General features: G+C 37.0%; 1 protein-coding gene across 2 annotated transcripts in view; it reads left to right on the top strand.

The window, feature by feature from the left end:
• The window catches only part of OXSR1 (oxidative stress responsive 1), a 107380-nt gene that overhangs the window by 69935 nt on the left and 19766 nt on the right, over positions 1-17679 (top strand). For both annotated transcript variants that reach the window (XM_011999495.1, XM_011999496.1), the window contains 5 exons: positions 2908-3017; positions 5448-5549; positions 6209-6342; positions 11604-11652; positions 12280-12345. In XM_011999495.1, the coding sequence (XP_011854885.1) occupies positions 2908-3017; positions 5448-5549; positions 6209-6342; positions 11604-11652; positions 12280-12345 (461 nt within the window). The remainder of the gene's footprint in view (positions 1-2907; positions 3018-5447; positions 5550-6208; positions 6343-11603; positions 11653-12279; positions 12346-17679) is intronic.

Raw genomic sequence — 17679 nt, 5'->3', positions numbered from 1 at the left:
TGCACAAAAGTTTTAAAATTTTGATTATCTGCTTTTTCTTTTGTTGCCTGAAATTTGGTATTATATCTCAGAAATCATTGCTAACTCCAGTGTCATGAAGCTTTTCTCCTATGTTTTAAGTGTTTTATAGTTTAGGGGCTTCTAGTTTTTTCATACCTTATTACAGATAACACTTATTTTAATGTATTATAATTGCCTGATTCCACCTTCTGTATTAGAAGTTGCACAAATGGGGGGACATTTTCTTCCTTGATCATTACTTTTGATCCTGTCACATAGTAGGCACCAAAGTCCACCTTGTACTTTAATTGAAATTTTGTTAACGGAGGAACTAAATGATTTTTTTCACATCGAAGTTACTCTTTCTCTTTAGTTGGCAATTTAAAACGAAAGGCAAATGGCATTTTTGCTCTTTGGTTTCTGTTTTTAACTTTATGGTTGGATTGATTATGTCTCCGTGGCATTGTGGCTGTGCAGGTTATTTAACAAGAATATTTTGGTAAAGTGGATATTCTCACTTACATTCCTTAGCTAAATGTTTTAACTAGTCTTCAGGGTTCATTTGGAAACAAGCAGAGGTATACCAGCTGAAGATACAAAAATTCTGGATCATTATTAAGTTCTGGATTTAAAATTCTGACTATTTTAAAGCTACTTGAAGGTTTTTAGTAGGTTTTAAAAAGTAGAAACTCTTCATAATTGAACCTAAAAAATATGTTGTATATACATAAGCTGTTTGAGTCTTTATCATATTTAAGTATTTTAAGGCATGGCTTTGCCTCTCTGATTAGTGATAAGATTACCTAATACTTGTTGAGTGTTTAGTATTAAAATATATTACAGGAACTGCTCCAAGTATATTATTAACTCATTTAATCCTTAACAACAACCTTGTTAGTAAGTACTGTTGTTGCCTCCTTTTTACAGATGGAGAAATTGTAGCACAAAGATTGAAAATACCTGCCCAAGTTCAACTGACTAGTGGCAGAGCTGAATGCACTAAATGTACTTTTTTCCCCTTCAAATGCACTTCAAATTGTTTACTTTGTTATTGTTGTTACAAATGGAACAACATTTTAAAGTTCTTAGATATTTGCCAGTTTAGGAGTATTGAAAACTGTTATGATGATGATGATGATGATGATTATTATTTTAGAGAAAGTGTCTTGCTCTGTCACCCAGGCCAGAGTGCAGTGGTACGAATGTGGCTCACTGCAGCCTCAAACTTGTAGGCTCAAGCAGTCCTCCTACCTCAGCTACCCAAGTAACTAGGACTACAGGTGCCCGCCACCACGCCCAGCTAATTTTCTATTTTTTGTAGAGATGGGGTCTCACTGTGTTGCCCAGGCTGGTCTTGATCTCTTGGCCTCAAGTGATCCTCCTGCCTCAGCTTCCCAAAGTATTGGGATTACAGAAATGAGCCACTGTGCCCAGTCAAGATTATGTGTTTTTTTTTCATAATTCTAAGTACATTCAGACAAGATTATTGTTTTTAAAACTGTACTGTATAGACCTGCTATTTTTAAAACTACTGTATAGACAAGCAATTATTTTAAATAATTGCTTGAAAATGGCAGAATTCATAGGCTTCTGAATCTGGAATTTTAAAGTTTGCCATTCTGAAATTATCCTTCTCACAATCGGGTTGTCCATAATTTATTGTATTTTCAAATTTATTTCTAATTTCATAATTTCTGTTTTATAATTTTATTTTCAATTTGAAAATAGAATAAATTATGGACAAATACACACTCATTTTACATAATGCAGAGTATTCTGGAATGGGCACAAAACAAAAGGGGAGTCAGAAAAGGTATGTAAAAGTTGGATAAGTTGTGCCTCAGTATATTAGTTAAAGTTCTTTTGGTTGTATTGGAAATTATCAGTGACTGACTTAACAAAGCAGGAATTTTTAAAATACACTAGGAAGTACACAGAATTAAAAAAATCAGCTGAACAGCTAAGCCTCAGAATAGGCAGGAACCCAGTTGTGCTGGTGACCTTCAGGATGCTGTTAGCATGGCTTAGGTCCAGTGACCCTTAATTTCTTTGTCTTTCCATTCAAGCTTCACATTTCTAGGAGACTAAGATAGGCCTACCTTGGATTAAGGTGTCTAACCCTGGCTCAAATCAGGTATGCCCAGAGTCAAGGTGAGAGAGTACAGATACACACCCAGGGCTATTTACAGAAAAGGGGGGATCACGGTGAGACAGGCAGTCCTCCTTATCAGTGACTGGTACTTTGGCTTCAGCATTGTGGGATAAAATCTTTGTAGAGAAAATCCTGAGGCTTAGAGAGGTGAACTAAGTTTACCCATGTCATACATCTACTAAGAGGTGTAGTTAGGATATGTATTTAGAATTATGAACTCTAATTTATTTGGGGCTGAGTTCTTGAGAGCTCTTTGAATACTAAGCTAAAAAGGTTGGATTTCATTCTGTAGGAGTTTCTGAGCTGAAAGGGCCATGTCAAAGTGATAATTTAAAAATAAATGGATGAATGAATCCGATAGTGGTATGTAGAATGGATTAGAGCAAGGGGGAAAATCTGAGAAGATGATGATATGTGGGAGTGGAGAGGAATGGAGTGAGGCACCTGCTGAGCTATGTCTTTTTTGCTTTTTTGTTTTGTAAAGATGAGGTCTCCCTATGTTGCCTAGGCTGTTCTTGAACTCCCAGGCTCAAGTGAGCCTCCTGCCTTGGCCTCCCAGAGTGTTGGGATTATAGGTATGAGCCACTGTTCCTGGTCTAAGCTATGTCTTAATTTAGTCAAGAAGTTCAGCAAAAAGATAAGAAATTATCATGCTTTTTATTTATATATAGGATGGTCACTACATTATATTGTTTTCCTATTCATTTATGATAGTTGATGCACTTTAAATACCTTGCTGTTGTATTCTATTTCAGACTTTGGGGTTAGTGCTTTTTTAGCAACTGGTGGTGATATTACCCGAAATAAAGTGAGAAAGACCTTTGTTGGCACTCCTTGTTGGATGGCACCTGAAGTTATGGAACAGGTACCGTGTCTTTTTTCAATTTTAAATGGGTTAGGGCTTTGTTTTAAAACTCAAAAAACTTAATAGTGTTTGCTTTTCTTTGGCATACCAGGTTAGCTTTGGGAAACATGTCCCTGTTCCTTGGGTAGGATTTTAGTCCACCCTTGAAAACAAAACAACAAAAACACTCTAGAACTTTGCAAAGGATATATGAAACTCAGCAATAATATAATTGAGGTTTGTTTTAATAATTTTATTAGTACAAATTATACCAATTTTTACATACAGATTTATTGGTTTAATGATTTCTAAATTATGTCCAGTTTTGTTTCCTAAGCCTCCATATAATTATTTCTAGTTCTTAATAGATGCTTCACATAAATGCCTTATAGGTATATCAAACTCAGTATGCTACAAACCGATTTCATTTTTACTCTGTTTTTTTTTTTTTTTTTTTTTGAGATGGAGTCTTGCTCTGCTGCCCAGGCTGGAGTGCAATGGCCGGATCTCAGCTCACTGCAAGCTCCGCCTCCTGGGTTCACGCCATTCTCCTGCCTCAGCCTCCCGAGCAGCTGGGACTACAGGCATCCGCCACCACGCCCGGCTAGTTTTTTGTATTTTTTAGTAGAGGCGGGGTTTCACCGTGTTAGCCAGGATGGTCTCGATCTCCTGACCTCGTGATCCGCCCGTCTCGGCCTCCCAAAGTGCTGGGATTACAGGCTTGAGCCACCGCGCCCGGCCTACTCTGTTTTAATCACCTGTATTCACTCTGTTGGTGAGGGAAGGATTCCCACTGTAAAGTTATGGGAATGGCTGAACATACAACACCTGACACTGGACAGATGAGATTGACAGTTGTCTATTAGTCACATATACTCATAGCCTAGGGGAGGAGGATACTGCATGCCATGCAGGACCAGCAGAGTTGCACTCACTAACAGAATGAACGAGAAGGGGCTTTGGAGACAGGCTTTGTAGTACCAGCAGATTGCGATGCCCCTTGGTTTCCATGAGAAGATAAGACTGGCTGACAGGGAACCGAAATCTGCTTGTCGGGCAAGCAGGAACTGTACCTGGTCCTTTGATAAGGAGGATTGTTGGACTAGGAGACATTATCTGCAAGAGCAGAGTGGGGAGGGGAACTTGTACTTAGGTCACTAGAGGCCCTTCAGTTTTACCAGATGGCAAGGCAGCACATACTATGGATCCTTAATTTTAGGTCTTACACACTACACACTCCCCAAACCTATTTCTCCTATATTGCTTAGGATAGAAAATTAAAATTTATAGCCATGTAATGTGCTGGTGACAGTATATAAGTAGAGAAATTTGGCAACATATTCACTGTAAAAAGTTTAAAAGTATTCACAACCTTCGTTAACTTTTTCATTATAGAAATTAAGGTGATAATACCACAATACAGATCCTTTGGAAAACAAAAAAGCTACCGCACTACAAAACATTTTGTTTTAATTCTTTCTAGTATTTTACTGTTTGTAAAAGTTTCAGGACGTATGAGCAATTTTGTGTTTTTTTCTTCATGTTTTATCAGAAATGTTTTTTATATTTTCACATAGAATTAATAAATATTGCTTTTAATTGACTGTAATTTTTAAAATATATCATACTTAACAATTTCTTCACTGTTGGTGAACATTCAGGTTGTGTATTTTTTGTATTACCAAATATGTTTAGAGTTTGCCTACTTTATTTTATTGGTTTAAAGCTTATGAACACTTTCATTGTTCTTGGTACACATTAGAGGTAGGTTTTTTGTTTGTTTATTTTTAGAGACAGAGTCTTGCTCTGTCACCCAGTCTGGAGTACAGTGGTGCCATCATGGCTTACTGCAGCCTTGAACTCCTGGGCTCAAGCTAGCCTCCTGAGCAGCTGGACTGCAGGTGTATGTCACCGCTCCTAGCTAATTAAAACAGCTTTTTTTTTGTGGAGATGGGGTCTCACCATGTTGCCCAGGCTGGTCTTGAACTCCTGGCCTCAAGCCCACATCATTCTCCCACCTCAGCCTCTCAAAGTGCTGGGATTACAGGCAGGAGCCACTGTACCCGGCCTCAGAAGCTAATTTTTTTTTTTTTTTGAGGTGGAGTTTCGCTCTTGTTGCCCAGGCTGGAGTGCAATGGCGTGATCTCGGCTCACCACAACCTCCACCTCCCAGGTTCAAGCGATTCTCCTGCCTCAGCCTCCCGAATAGTTGGAATTACAGGCACGCCCCACTGTGCCCGGCTAATTTTTTTTTTTTTTTTTTCTTTTAATAGTGATGGAATTTCTCCGTGTTGGTGAGGCTGGTCTTGAACTCCCAACCTCAGGTGATTTGCCTGCCTCAGCCTCCCAAAGTGCTGGGATTACAAGCATGAGCCTCTGTGCCTGGCCAGAAGCTAACTTTTAAAAGTCCTTTTGTGCTGGTAAAAATAATGATGCAAATCTGTTTTGCAGGTCCGAGGTTATGATTTCAAAGCTGATATTTGGAGTTTTGGAATTACAGCAATTGAATTGGCCACGGGGGCAGCTCCTTACCATAAATATCCACCAATGAAGGTGAGGCTTGTATTCCAAATACTACCCCAGCTCAAGTCCCAGTTCCTTTTCAGAGCCATTTGCAAGTTTTTAAAATTTTTTTTATTGTGGTAAAATACGCAGATCATAAAATTGACCACCATCTTTAACCATTTGGAGTATATAGTTCAATGGTATTAAATGCATTCATAATGGTGTGCAGTTGTCACCACCATCTTTATCCAAGCTCTTTTCGTTTTAAAACTGGAACTCTATACCCATTAAATAGTAACTCTTGATTCCCATTCTTAGCCCCTTGGCAATCATTTTTGTCTCTATGATTTTGACTGCTCTTAATACCTCATATACGTAGAATCCCACAGTGTTTATCTTTGCATGGCTAGCGTAATGTCCCCAAGGTTCATCCATGTTGTAGCATATTGCAGAATTTTCTTGCTTTTTAAGGCTGCATAATACCCATTGTGTGTGTGTGTGTGTGTTAAGAAGGTAACCATCTACAGCATATTATTTATGTGAAATACACATAATGACTCTGGATTTTAAACAACTGATTCAGATACAAACTTAAAGGAAATAAAATATTTGTTGGTGGGGGAGTGCCTATATTGAAAAATCTTGACCACAATAGATAAACTTTACTGAGTCATCACAAGTTTATAGTATATTGAAAATTCTTGCAGGTTTTAATGCTGACACTGCAGAATGATCCTCCTTCTTTGGAAACTGGTGTTCAAGATAAAGAAATGCTGAAAAAATATGGAAAATCATTTAGAAAAATGATTTCATTGTGCCTTCAAAAAGATCCAGAAAAAAGGTAAAATATGAGAAAACATCTACTTTTCTCTCTAATAAAACATCGTGAGAAGTCTAAGAGTCACATACTTGTATGTACAGGAAATTATTTTCAAAAGAACTAAATATAAACTTTAAAGAAGTATACAGAGACCATTATACTATGGTATACAGAAATGATTTCTGCCTTCTTTGTAGTATACAGTATACCTTAAATAGTTCAGCCTTTTCCTTGTTAATTTCTTACAAAGTTGTACATTGTGAATTCTGTATTAATAAGTGCCAAGTTAGTGGAGAGGTTTGTTTTTAATTTGCATTTAAAATTTATAAATGAATGTCTTAATGGCATTTACAGTATTAATAAAGGCAAGACACATAGAAAAATTATGTTTAGTGTCTAATAATCATACTTATTTCCATATTAGAAAGATATTTTAGTAAGTGGGCCAAAAATTCAAATAGTTTCCTTATCATTATTAGACAGATTGAATGACAAGTGAGCAAATAAATAAGAACAGCCAATATGAGTAACTTCATGAATTAAACAGAATCGTAGAATGTTGGGGATCATTGAGTACAACCTTTTATTTTTGAGGTCACTTGATACTTAGTCATAGGAGTAGGACTTGAATCTCAAAAAGTCCTGATTCCTAATTTAGGGCTCTGTTCCTTCTGAATCTTATTTGTCTGTTTCACATGTATATTCCACTCAGCTTCTTAGCACTGAGTTCTTTAATTTTTGTTTCTCTAAAGATCATTAAAAGGGAAAGACTTTCATGTTCTTGATCACATCTCTAGTATATGTAATAGGGCTTCAGAATTTATTGTTGGAAATATTGGAAAGGGTAAGAAAAACAAAATTTATACCTGCGTTTTTATAATTTTTTTTCTGTTTCTGAGTAAACACTTAAAAAAGACAGGAAACACTTTTCTTTTACCAAATTAGTTGATTAAAGGAACAAAATTTTCTTGTTACAAATACCTAGAAATGCCAGATAAAATCTGTCCCACTTAAAGATTCTCAGATACCAAAAATAATGAGGAAGCCCAAAGTTAAAGAAGAAATATTGTGAACTAATCCCGTGGCTGTCTTCAGTGGATCACTATTCATTCTGATAACCTACTGATTTGGATTTGTAACTCCCATGTGAAGACTGGAATTGACATCTTGGGTCTACCCAGTGGGGAGTTTAAACTGAGATTCTTCTTCTTAAAGCTAAGAATTTCAGATGTCTGTATCCTTAATAAAAGGATAGACAAGAATAAAAACTGTCATCACCAAGAGACAACAAAAACCTCTCCTGAATAATCAAGCCCTTCAACCTGAACGTTCCACAGGTTTAGAGTTTATACTACCTATGTTATCCAGGAACCCACAGGATTAGAAAGTTAAAAAAGCTTCACCAAATCGTTTTTTATTTTTGACAGAAGCCATCACAGAGCTATACTGGAAGAACACTTTCAACTCTAGCTCCCTTTGGATTCCTGAACATAATGCCCCACTGAAATAAGGTCACAACCCAAAATTAAGAAACACACAGTGAAACAATATGTCATGAACTAGTTAGCAGACACAAGCAGAAGGATTAGTGTTCCAAAAGATTTAGGTAATGCAGTGATAAACTGAAAAGATAGAAAATTAAGTATATTGAAAATAACTAAAATTAGAAGAAATCAAACCCACAAGAAAAGACTGTGACTGTGACAGAAGAACCAAATAGCAATGCCAGAAATGAAAAATATAGTGATTAATATTTCAAACTTTCCTTGAGTGTGAGCTGGACTTACTGACTCACTTCTGATGAGTAGAATATGAAAAAGGAAAAATAGTAACTTCACAATGCACCTCCTCTACCCAGTGACCAAGGTTAACATCACTATTAATCAGACATTGATAAGACTGATTCAGCTCTTGATATGATGAAATGAGAAGGGCATATAACCTGTGAGATATTCTTCCTTTAAATCTGTAACTTCAGTCTATAATGAGAAAACATCAGACAAACCCAAATCGAGGAATATGCAGCAAAATACCTGACCAGCACTGTTCAAAACTGCCAAGGAAGAGAGACTAAGAAACTGTCACAGATTGGAGGAAATTAAGGAGACATGAAGACTGAAAGCAACAGAGTATCCTGTACTAGATCCTGGGACAGAAAAAGGACATTAGTGGAAAAACTGGAGAAATGGAATGAAGTCTGTTGTTTAGTTAATAGTATTGTACCAGTGTTGATATTTTAGTTGATTTCTTTATTATTATACTGTGGTTATGTAAAAGGTTAACAATAGCAGAAGGTGGTGAAGGGCATGTAGGAACTGTGTACTAGCTTTGCAGCTCTTTTAAGTCTAAAATTATTATAAAACTTTTTTTTAAGTAAGCAAACTGGAAGCTATAGAAAATCTATTCCAGTTTGTAAACCAAAATTAAACTTTGTTTAGAACATTGCTAAGTTAAAATAACACACACAATGGACTGGTTAAACAGAACAACCAATAAAACAAAAAGGAGATTATTTATTTACTCATCAAGTAGCAGGCACTATTGTTTACAGTAATCCTTTGAGGATAGCACTGTTATTTTCTTTATCTTACAAATGAAGAAACTGAATCACAGAGAGGTTAAGTAACCTTCCCCAAAGTCACACAGCTAATAAATGGTGGAATCAGAATTCTGACCCATACAACTGGACTAGAGTGCCTGTTTTAATCAGACTACAGTATACGAAGGAAACTGCTCAGAATGTAGCACAGAAAGATCAAAGAGGGAAATATGAAAGAAATATTAACATTTGGAGGGTAGACTGAGAAGGTTCAGTATGTGTGTGTATGCACATCCACACACACACACACAAATGTACATATACATATACATGAACTTACCAGGAAAGACTAGAGAGAATGTGGTAGAAACGATATTCAAAGAAATAATGGCTGAGAATTTTCCAGAGTTGATGAAAGACCTATATTCTCAGAGTAAAGAACCATCGCCGTAGAATTCCAAGCAGTGTCTCCCTTCTTCCACTTGTACAAGTTGTTGTGAAACTACTGGACACGAAACAAAGAGAAACTTCTACAGGCAATCTCAGGGAATAGATTACCTACTGAGGATCAGCAGGTAGACTTGACAGCCACTAACCCAATAACACAACAGTTGAGGCCAGCATTTAGTGAAATGTTCAGAGAAAATGCAGTCATGTGTCACTTAAAATGATGAGGATACATTCTGTGATATGTGTATTAGGCAGTTTTGTCATGTGTGAACGTCATGGAGTGTACTTATACAAACTTTGATGGTACAGCCTACTGCATGCGTAGGCTATTTAGTGTAACCTGTTGCTCTACTGTCAGATACATAGTATGTTGTTGGCCAAAGCATTAAGAGGCTCATGACTGTGACTTTAACCCAGAGTTCTCCAGCTAGTCAAACTATCATTCAAGAATGAGCATGAAATTATTTTGCACACGGAAATTGAGTTTTCCAGTCACATTCTATCACTTAAAGAACCCATAAGTTGTACTTTAGAAAGAACCCATAACTTGTACTTTAGAAGTCAGAAGAAAGGAATGAATAATAAGCAATGTTGAGCAATCACATTGTTGAGCATATTGGAATCTTGAGTGAATGGAAAAATAAGAGTGATAATGTCGGATTTCAGTTTGCTATGCAAACTGAAACTTTCACATTTATTCAGTTTTTAAATCTGTTTTTTTTTTTTTTTTTTTTTTTTTTTTGAGACGGAGTCTCGCTCTTTCGCCCAGGCTGGAGTGCAGTGGCCGGATCTCAGCTCACTGCAAGCTCCACCTCCCGGGTTTACGCCATTCTCCTGCCTCAGCCTCCCGAGTAGCTGGGACTACAGGTGCCCGCCACCTCGCCCGGCTAGTTTTTTGTATCGTTTAGTAGAGATGGTGTTTCACCGTGTTAGCCAGGATGGTCTCGATCTCCTGCCCTCGTGATCCGCCCGTCTCGGCCTCCCAAAGTGCTGGGATTACAGGTTTGAGCCACCGCGCCCGGCCCAGTTTTTAAATCTTTATAATAATCATCGGAGGTGCTGGTTCTTAAACTTGAATGCATATTGGAATTACCTAGGGAGTTTTAAAAATTACTAAAGCCAATTAAAGATTCTGCTTTAATTGGTATGAGGTACAGCCTGGTCATTGGGTTTTTGTTTGTTTGTTTGAGACAGTCTTGCTCTGTCGCCTAGGCTGGAGTACAGTGGCACAATCTCAGCTCACTGCAACCTCTGCCTCATGGGTTCAAGTGATACTCCTTTCTCAGCCTCCCGAGTTGCTGGGACTACAGGTGCATGCCACCTTGCCCTACTAATTTTTGTGTTTTTTTAGTAGAGATGGGGTGTCACCATATTGGCCAGGCTGGTCTCGAACTCCTCACCTCGTGATCCACCCACCTTGGCCTCCCAAAGTTCTGGGATTACAGGTGTGAGCCATGGTGCCCGACTGGTCATTGGGATTTTTACATTCTTCCCAGATAGTTTAATGCACAGCAGTGTTTAAGAGCTACTGCTCGTAGGGACTTGGCCAAGTAATACTGAACCTTAGAGAGGTTGTGATTTGCTCAGGATCAGGTAGGTGTGTGGCAAAATATCAGGTCCAGTTTCTTAAATGTTAAATTCTTTATTCTGAATGTTATTCTTTTAAAAGCTTATAAAATTGACAGTCATGTCTTTGCTTAAAAGGAAATAAGACCATGAAGAAATGAGGTAAACTGAGTTTTGTTAAATTTGGGGAATATACTTTACTTTTAGAATTTTTGTTTTTAAAGAGAGATTGTGAAATCTATTTTTAAGGTTACCACAGATCCTTAAATTGAAGGCTGGCAGGCTACCATGTGGCAAGAAGTAGAGGTCTTGATTTGGTCCATTTCCTCTTTGAGTGTTTAAATATATTTTTATGCCTTGCTAAAAATGTTAGATAGATTTTGTCTAGCTTACTTATTGGGAAATAATATTAAATATTAAATTAATATTATTAATTAGCAAATATATTAGACTCTATTAAGAAATCATGCTTCCAGAAAAAACATTTCACTAATGACTCTTTCAAAGAATATTAATAATTATTATCAGAATATTTGTTTTGAGATTTTTATTTTATTCAATGTCTTGTATCAAGTTTGTTTTGCTTTTTAGCAGTTTAAGGAAAGTGGAGTATACTGAGTTTTTATTTTGCTGTTGAAAAAATTTTTTTCTGATTTTTGATGATGGAATCTCACATTACACTTGAATTAATTGTAAAACCTTTTCTTCCCTCCCTCCCTGGTTTTAGACCAACAGCAGCAGAACTGTTAAGGCACAAATTTTTCCAGAAAGCAAAGGTAGGAAATTCTAGCTTTTGATTATGTGTGTTATAGGATGCTCCTCAATTACTCAGATTATGTTCACTGCTTAGAAGTTGGATGATTATGTTTGGAAAAATGATGGTAAATAAAATAATTGTGGAAAGCAGTATGTATACAGCCTTTGATAATTAAGATGCTTGCTTCAGAATTTAGTAAATCCATTTTTAAATATTAGGGTAAACTGATCATAGGAATAATGATTATTAAATTTTACCATTATAAATATAATTTGTGAAAAATACCAAACTCTGATTTTAAGGTTTACTACTGAATTTGTAAACATCTCATTTCCCAAATATATCAGATAGTAGGATGTTACTGTAGTTGGAAATCTAGGACCATGATCTCAAAGAACATACAGTACAGCAAACTGTTCATAGACAATGGTTCATACAGTGTACTACATCTTAATTTTCTGTCTCAATTTATAAAATTGTGGTAGTAACGTACTAAAGGAACTTCAGAGTAAACAAATGAAAGTTTTTCTCATACTTCGTTACAGAACAGTTACTATATCACATTTTGATTATGGTGAGCATTTTTGTGGGGTTTTTTTGGTACCTTTAAACTTATAAGAACAAAATACTTACTCTTCCTCTCCAGAATAAAGAATTTCTTCAAGAAAAAATATTGCAGAGAGCACCAACCATTTCTGAAAGAGCAAAAAAGGTAAATCGGAATTTAACTCACTTTTCCTGAAAAATTTACTTTATTTTTGCATTTTGAAAATATATTAAGTAATACATTGTTAATAGTATATGAGAATTACTGGTTTTCTTTCAATCCTATCTAAAACGTTCTTTGATACATTCATTCAGCAAATATCTTTGGTCTACTGTATGCCTTTGTATTACTCTGCTGTCTATTAGGATGAAAGGGAATGCCAGATAGTAATTGGTAAATTAATTCTAAACTCTTATTTGATAACTGTTTCTAGCTACCAGAATGAGTTGTGATTTTACATAGCATTTATAGCTTTGGGTATAAGTCACAGTACCCTTTTTGGAACTCCAAATTTTCTACCGCTTTTACAGAAAGACTGAAAGAACCTTATTATGTATATGTAATTTCTAAGAAGTTTGGTCATGATGTGAGCATGGAGAATGCTTTAATATCTCAGTTTGGGCAGAATATATTAATTTTTCTGTCCATGATACTTTTATGAACCTCTGTGAGAGCAGGGAGAAGAAAATCCTCCCTTTTCCCCCCTCTTACTTCTCTGCTCAAGCATACTCATCCAATGTGAAGGAAAAGAGGCTTCTGTTGATGATAGACTTGAAGAAGGTAAAGGTCGTATACCTTATATAATACAGTGGTAGGCCTGTCCAAGAAGTCAGAAGCATTATGTCTAGCAGTGGCTTATTCTCTTCCATAGATCTCACTGCTTGGGAATTTTGATATTATTCTGAGAATTTAACAAAACAAAGAACCAGAAATGTATATTAAATACTTAAAAATGATATTCTTAATAAGCACTGATAAAACAGTTAACTTGTCTCTATTTTAGAGATATATCTTTTTCAGTGGCTATAATCCATCGTTTCATGTCAGAATCACTTGGGGACTTAAAAAAAAAAAAAAAAAAAAAAAAGGAAAGAAACATAGACAGTGTCATCCCAAACCAATTAAAGTCATGTCTTTAGTGGGTGAGACCTGGAAGATTATTCTCATGGATAGTTACTAGGTTAAAAATTCACTTGGCTCATTCCTTCATTTTATGTCACATCTTACTCAAGTGGCCTTTCCTCAGAATAATACTCTCTGATTACTAAAATAGTACCCTCCATGACTCTATCCCGTTACCCTACTTACCACCATCTGACATTTTACAGTCTTTCTGTACCATTAGAATAAAAGCTTAATGAGAACAGGGACTTTTTTCCATTGCTGTATCTTCAGTGTGCCTAGAATAGTTCCTGACACTCAGGATATTCTTAAATAATATGTATATATTTCTATACTTATTAAAAATATGGATAAAATTTCTATGCTTATTCTTGTTTATAATAAATCCCATCTGAGATTCATGTTGATTTAGTATCTGAAATCTGATTAATTTAAGAAGAGTAGGTTGGGTGCAGTGGCTCACGCCTGTAATCCCAGCACTTTGGGACGCCAAGGCAGGTGGATCACTCGAGGCCAGGAGTTCGCGACCAGCCTGGCCAACATGGTGAAACCTCGTCTCTACTAAAAATACAAAACTTAGCTGGGCATGGTAGTACATGTCTGTAATTCCAGTTACTCGGGAGGCTGAGGCATAAGAATCGTTTGAACGCAGAAGAGGGAGGTTGCAGTGAGCTGAGATTGTGCCACTGTACTCCAGCCTGGGCGATAGAGCAAGACTCTGTCTCAAAAAAAAAAAAAAAAAAGAGTGAGCCTCATACCGGGGATATGATGACTCATGCTTGTATTCCCAGCACCTCTGGGAGGCTGAGGTGGGAGGATAGCTTGAACCCAGGAGTTGAAGGCCAGCCTGAGCAACATAGTGAGACCTCATATCTACAAAAAGAATTTAAAAATTAATGAGGTGTGGTGGCATACACCTCTGGTCCCAGCTATTCAGGATGTTGAGGTGGGAGGATCGCTTGAGCCTGGGAGGTTGAAGCCGTAATGAACTGTGATCATACCACTGCACTCCAGCCTGGGTGAATACCTCCTGCCAAAAAATATTTACTAAAAGAACTGTTAAGAGAATAAAAAGAGATCAGGCACAGTGGCTCATGCCTGTAATCCCAGCACTTTGGGAGGCTGAGGCGGATGAATTGCTTGAGCTCAGGAGTTCAAGACCAGCCTGGGCAACATGGCAGACCCTGTCTCTACTAAAAATACAAAAATTAAAATTAGCCAGGCATGGTGGTGCGTGCCTGTGGTCCCAGCTACTCAGGAGGCTGAGGTGGGAGGATTGTTTGAGCCTGCAGGGCAGAGGTTGTAGTGAGCCAAGATCATGCCACTGCATTCCAGCCTGGGTGACAGAGTGAGACTCTGTCTCAAAAAGAAAAGAAAAAAGAGAATAAAAAGGAAAGGCATAAACCTCTAGTGTACAAAAAATGGGAGAAGTGAAAGCTGCAACCAAATTTTCAAAACTGTGATGCCCATAAATTAGTGGTAAGAGACTTGGCAAATCAGAGAACTATAATTGCTAAGCCAGTGTTAAGAAAAGCTTGGAAGCTACCATATACAACAGAACCCCAGAAGGGAAGGGAATTAACAGTGCCAGGTACCTCCAGAAATGAGAGTGAAAGTAGGGCTAAAAACAGGAAGATTGATTGAAAGTCTTAAGATAGAGTTAGACTCTGGTTTCCCTCCCCTACTCCATGCAGCACTCCAGGAGATGTGTGGAGGTTTATTCTGCAGAAGGGTAAAAGAAATGGTCTCTGAACTGAAGGACACCAGGCACAGTTAAAGATGGGAATAACTTACTGAAAAGGGCATTTAAGTAATTGTTTACACACTGAATATTAAGAATCTATATCACTTCATTCAACTCCCGGAACATAAACATTAAGGCTTATTACCCCCTAGGCAAGACATTGAAAAATCCTTATTTGATCAATCTGACTAGCCTAAGAGGAAAATCAAAAGTACTGACATGGGAGGTGGGAAATGCTCACCCACATCACTCTGCAGTGAAGCAAACTCCACCCACTTAAAAGCTCAGTGCTTCCAATCAGTGCTTTAGTTCTTTGTTCTTAAATATGAGCATAGATCTAGGATTACAGGATACCTGAGGAAAACCTCTTAATGAGAAAAATAGAGGACAAAATAAATAGAAGGAAAAAAAGAAACTTACAGGAAACAGACTATATAGGAAGATAATTTAAGTAAAATCATGACTGTCTTTAGAGATAAGAGTTTATATTTGCCAGGAATGGTAGTCCACGCCTATAAATCCCAACACATTAGGAGGACAAGTCAGGAGGATCGCTTGAGCCCAGGAGTTCTAGACCATCCTGGGTAACAAGGCAAGACCAGACTCTACCAAAAAAAAAAAAAAATTAGCTTGGCGTGGTGGCATGTGCCTGTGGTTCCAGCTGCTCAGGAGGCTGAGGCAGGAGGATCGCTTAAACCTAGAAGGTAGAGGCTGCAGGGAGCCATGGTCGTGCCACTGCACTCCAGCCTGGGTGACAGAGCAAGACCTTGTCTCAAAAGAAAAAAAAAAAAGTTTACATGCACAAAAAGTGAACATGATACTATTAAAGAAGCATTTGTGTCATGACAATTCAGTGAAGACTAAAGAATCATCTTCAAATGGCCTTGGTACAACTGAATATTCACATGCAGAAGAATGAAGTTGGGCCTTTTACTCTCATCCTACAAAAAATTAACTCAAAATGGATTGTCGACCTAAATATAAGAGCTAAAGTTATAATACTGTTGCAAGAAAATATAGCTATAAATCTTTGGGAATTTGAGCTAGGCAAAGCTTCCTTAGATATGACACCAAAAATACAAGCAATAAAAGGAAAAAGTAGGTAAATTGGTTTTATTAAAAGTTAAGACTTTTGTGCTTCAATAGACACTGGCAAGAAAGTGAAAAGACAACCTACAGAATGGGAATAAATATTTACAAATCATATATGTGATAAGGGACTTGTATCTAGAATATATAAAGAACTTTTGCAACTCAAAAATAAAAAGACAACACATTTTTAAAAATGAGCAAAGGATCTGAATAGAAACCTCTTGAAGATATATAAATGGCCAATAAACACATGAAAAGATACTCAGTGTTATTAGCCATCAGAGAAATGCAAATCAAAATAACAAAGAGATACCACTTCACACCCACTAGGATGGCTATAATCAAAAAGACAGTAACAACTGTTGGTAAAGATGTGGAGAGATTGGAACACTTCTGCATTGGTGATGGGAATGTGAAATGGTGCAGCCACTTTGGAAAGCAGTCTGGCAGTTCCTCAGAAGCCTAAACAGAGTCACCATGTGACCCAGCTATTCTACTCCTAGGCACACGCCAGAGAATTGAAAACGTAAGTCCACACAAAAATGTGTACACTGCTCATAGCAGCATTATTCATAAAAACCAAAAAGTGTAAACAACCCACATGTTCATCAGCTGATTATTAAATTTATTAAATGTGGTATATTCATACAGTAGACTATTATTTGACAATAAAAAGGAATGAAGTACTGATACATGCTACAGCGTGGATGACCCTTTCAAACATTATACTAGTTAAAAAAGTCCATCACAAAAGATCATATGTTGTATGATTCAGTTTATGTGAAATGTTGGAAACAGGCAAATATAAAGAAACAGAAAGTAGATTAGTGGTAACTTAGGACTGGGGGTTTTGGAGAGAAATGGGCAGTTACTGCTAAAGAGTATGGCATGTCTTGTGGGGAGTGATAAAAATGTTCTAAATTTCATGGTAGTGATGGTTGCACAACTTTGAATATACTAAAAATCATTGAACTGTATACGTTGAGTGGTTCAGTTGTATGGTGTATGAATTATAAGGGAGCTTTCAGAGAACCAGGACCAGTACCAACAAAAAGCTTTTGGAAATTGAAAACGTAGAAGAAATGAAAAATTCAATACAAAGGTTGAGGAAATTTCCCAGAAAATAGTTCAAAAGGCCCAGATACAGAAAACAAAAAAGCTGAGAATATTAGAGGACCATTTGAGAAGGTTCAGCATTTGAGTAAAGAGAATTCCAGAAAAGGAGAACTGAGAAAAACAGAAGAAAGTAAATCATTGACAAAATAATTCAAGAAAAATGTCCAAAACTGGATGGTCATGAATTTCCAGATTGAAAGAGTCTTAAGTACTCAACACAATTAATAAAAATAGACTAATGCTAACACACATTACCATGATAAGTCAGAATACTGAAGGCAAAAAGAAGAATCTGTAGTCTTCCAGGGAGGGGGAAATGTCACAGACAGGATCAGGAGTCCTGATGACCTCAGTAGCACTTCTGGAAGCCAAATACAATGAGGCAGTTTTCTTCAAAGGTATGAAAGAAAATAATTACTGATGCA

Source organism: Mandrillus leucophaeus, unplaced genomic scaffold, assembly GCF_000951045.1.
Source record: "Mandrillus leucophaeus isolate KB7577 unplaced genomic scaffold, Mleu.le_1.0 Scaffold595, whole genome shotgun sequence".
In the NCBI taxonomy this organism is placed as follows: domain Eukaryota; kingdom Metazoa; phylum Chordata; class Mammalia; order Primates; family Cercopithecidae; genus Mandrillus; species Mandrillus leucophaeus.
The sequence above is the reverse complement of the archived record's forward strand: the minus strand, read 5'-3'. Positions and strand labels throughout refer to the sequence as shown.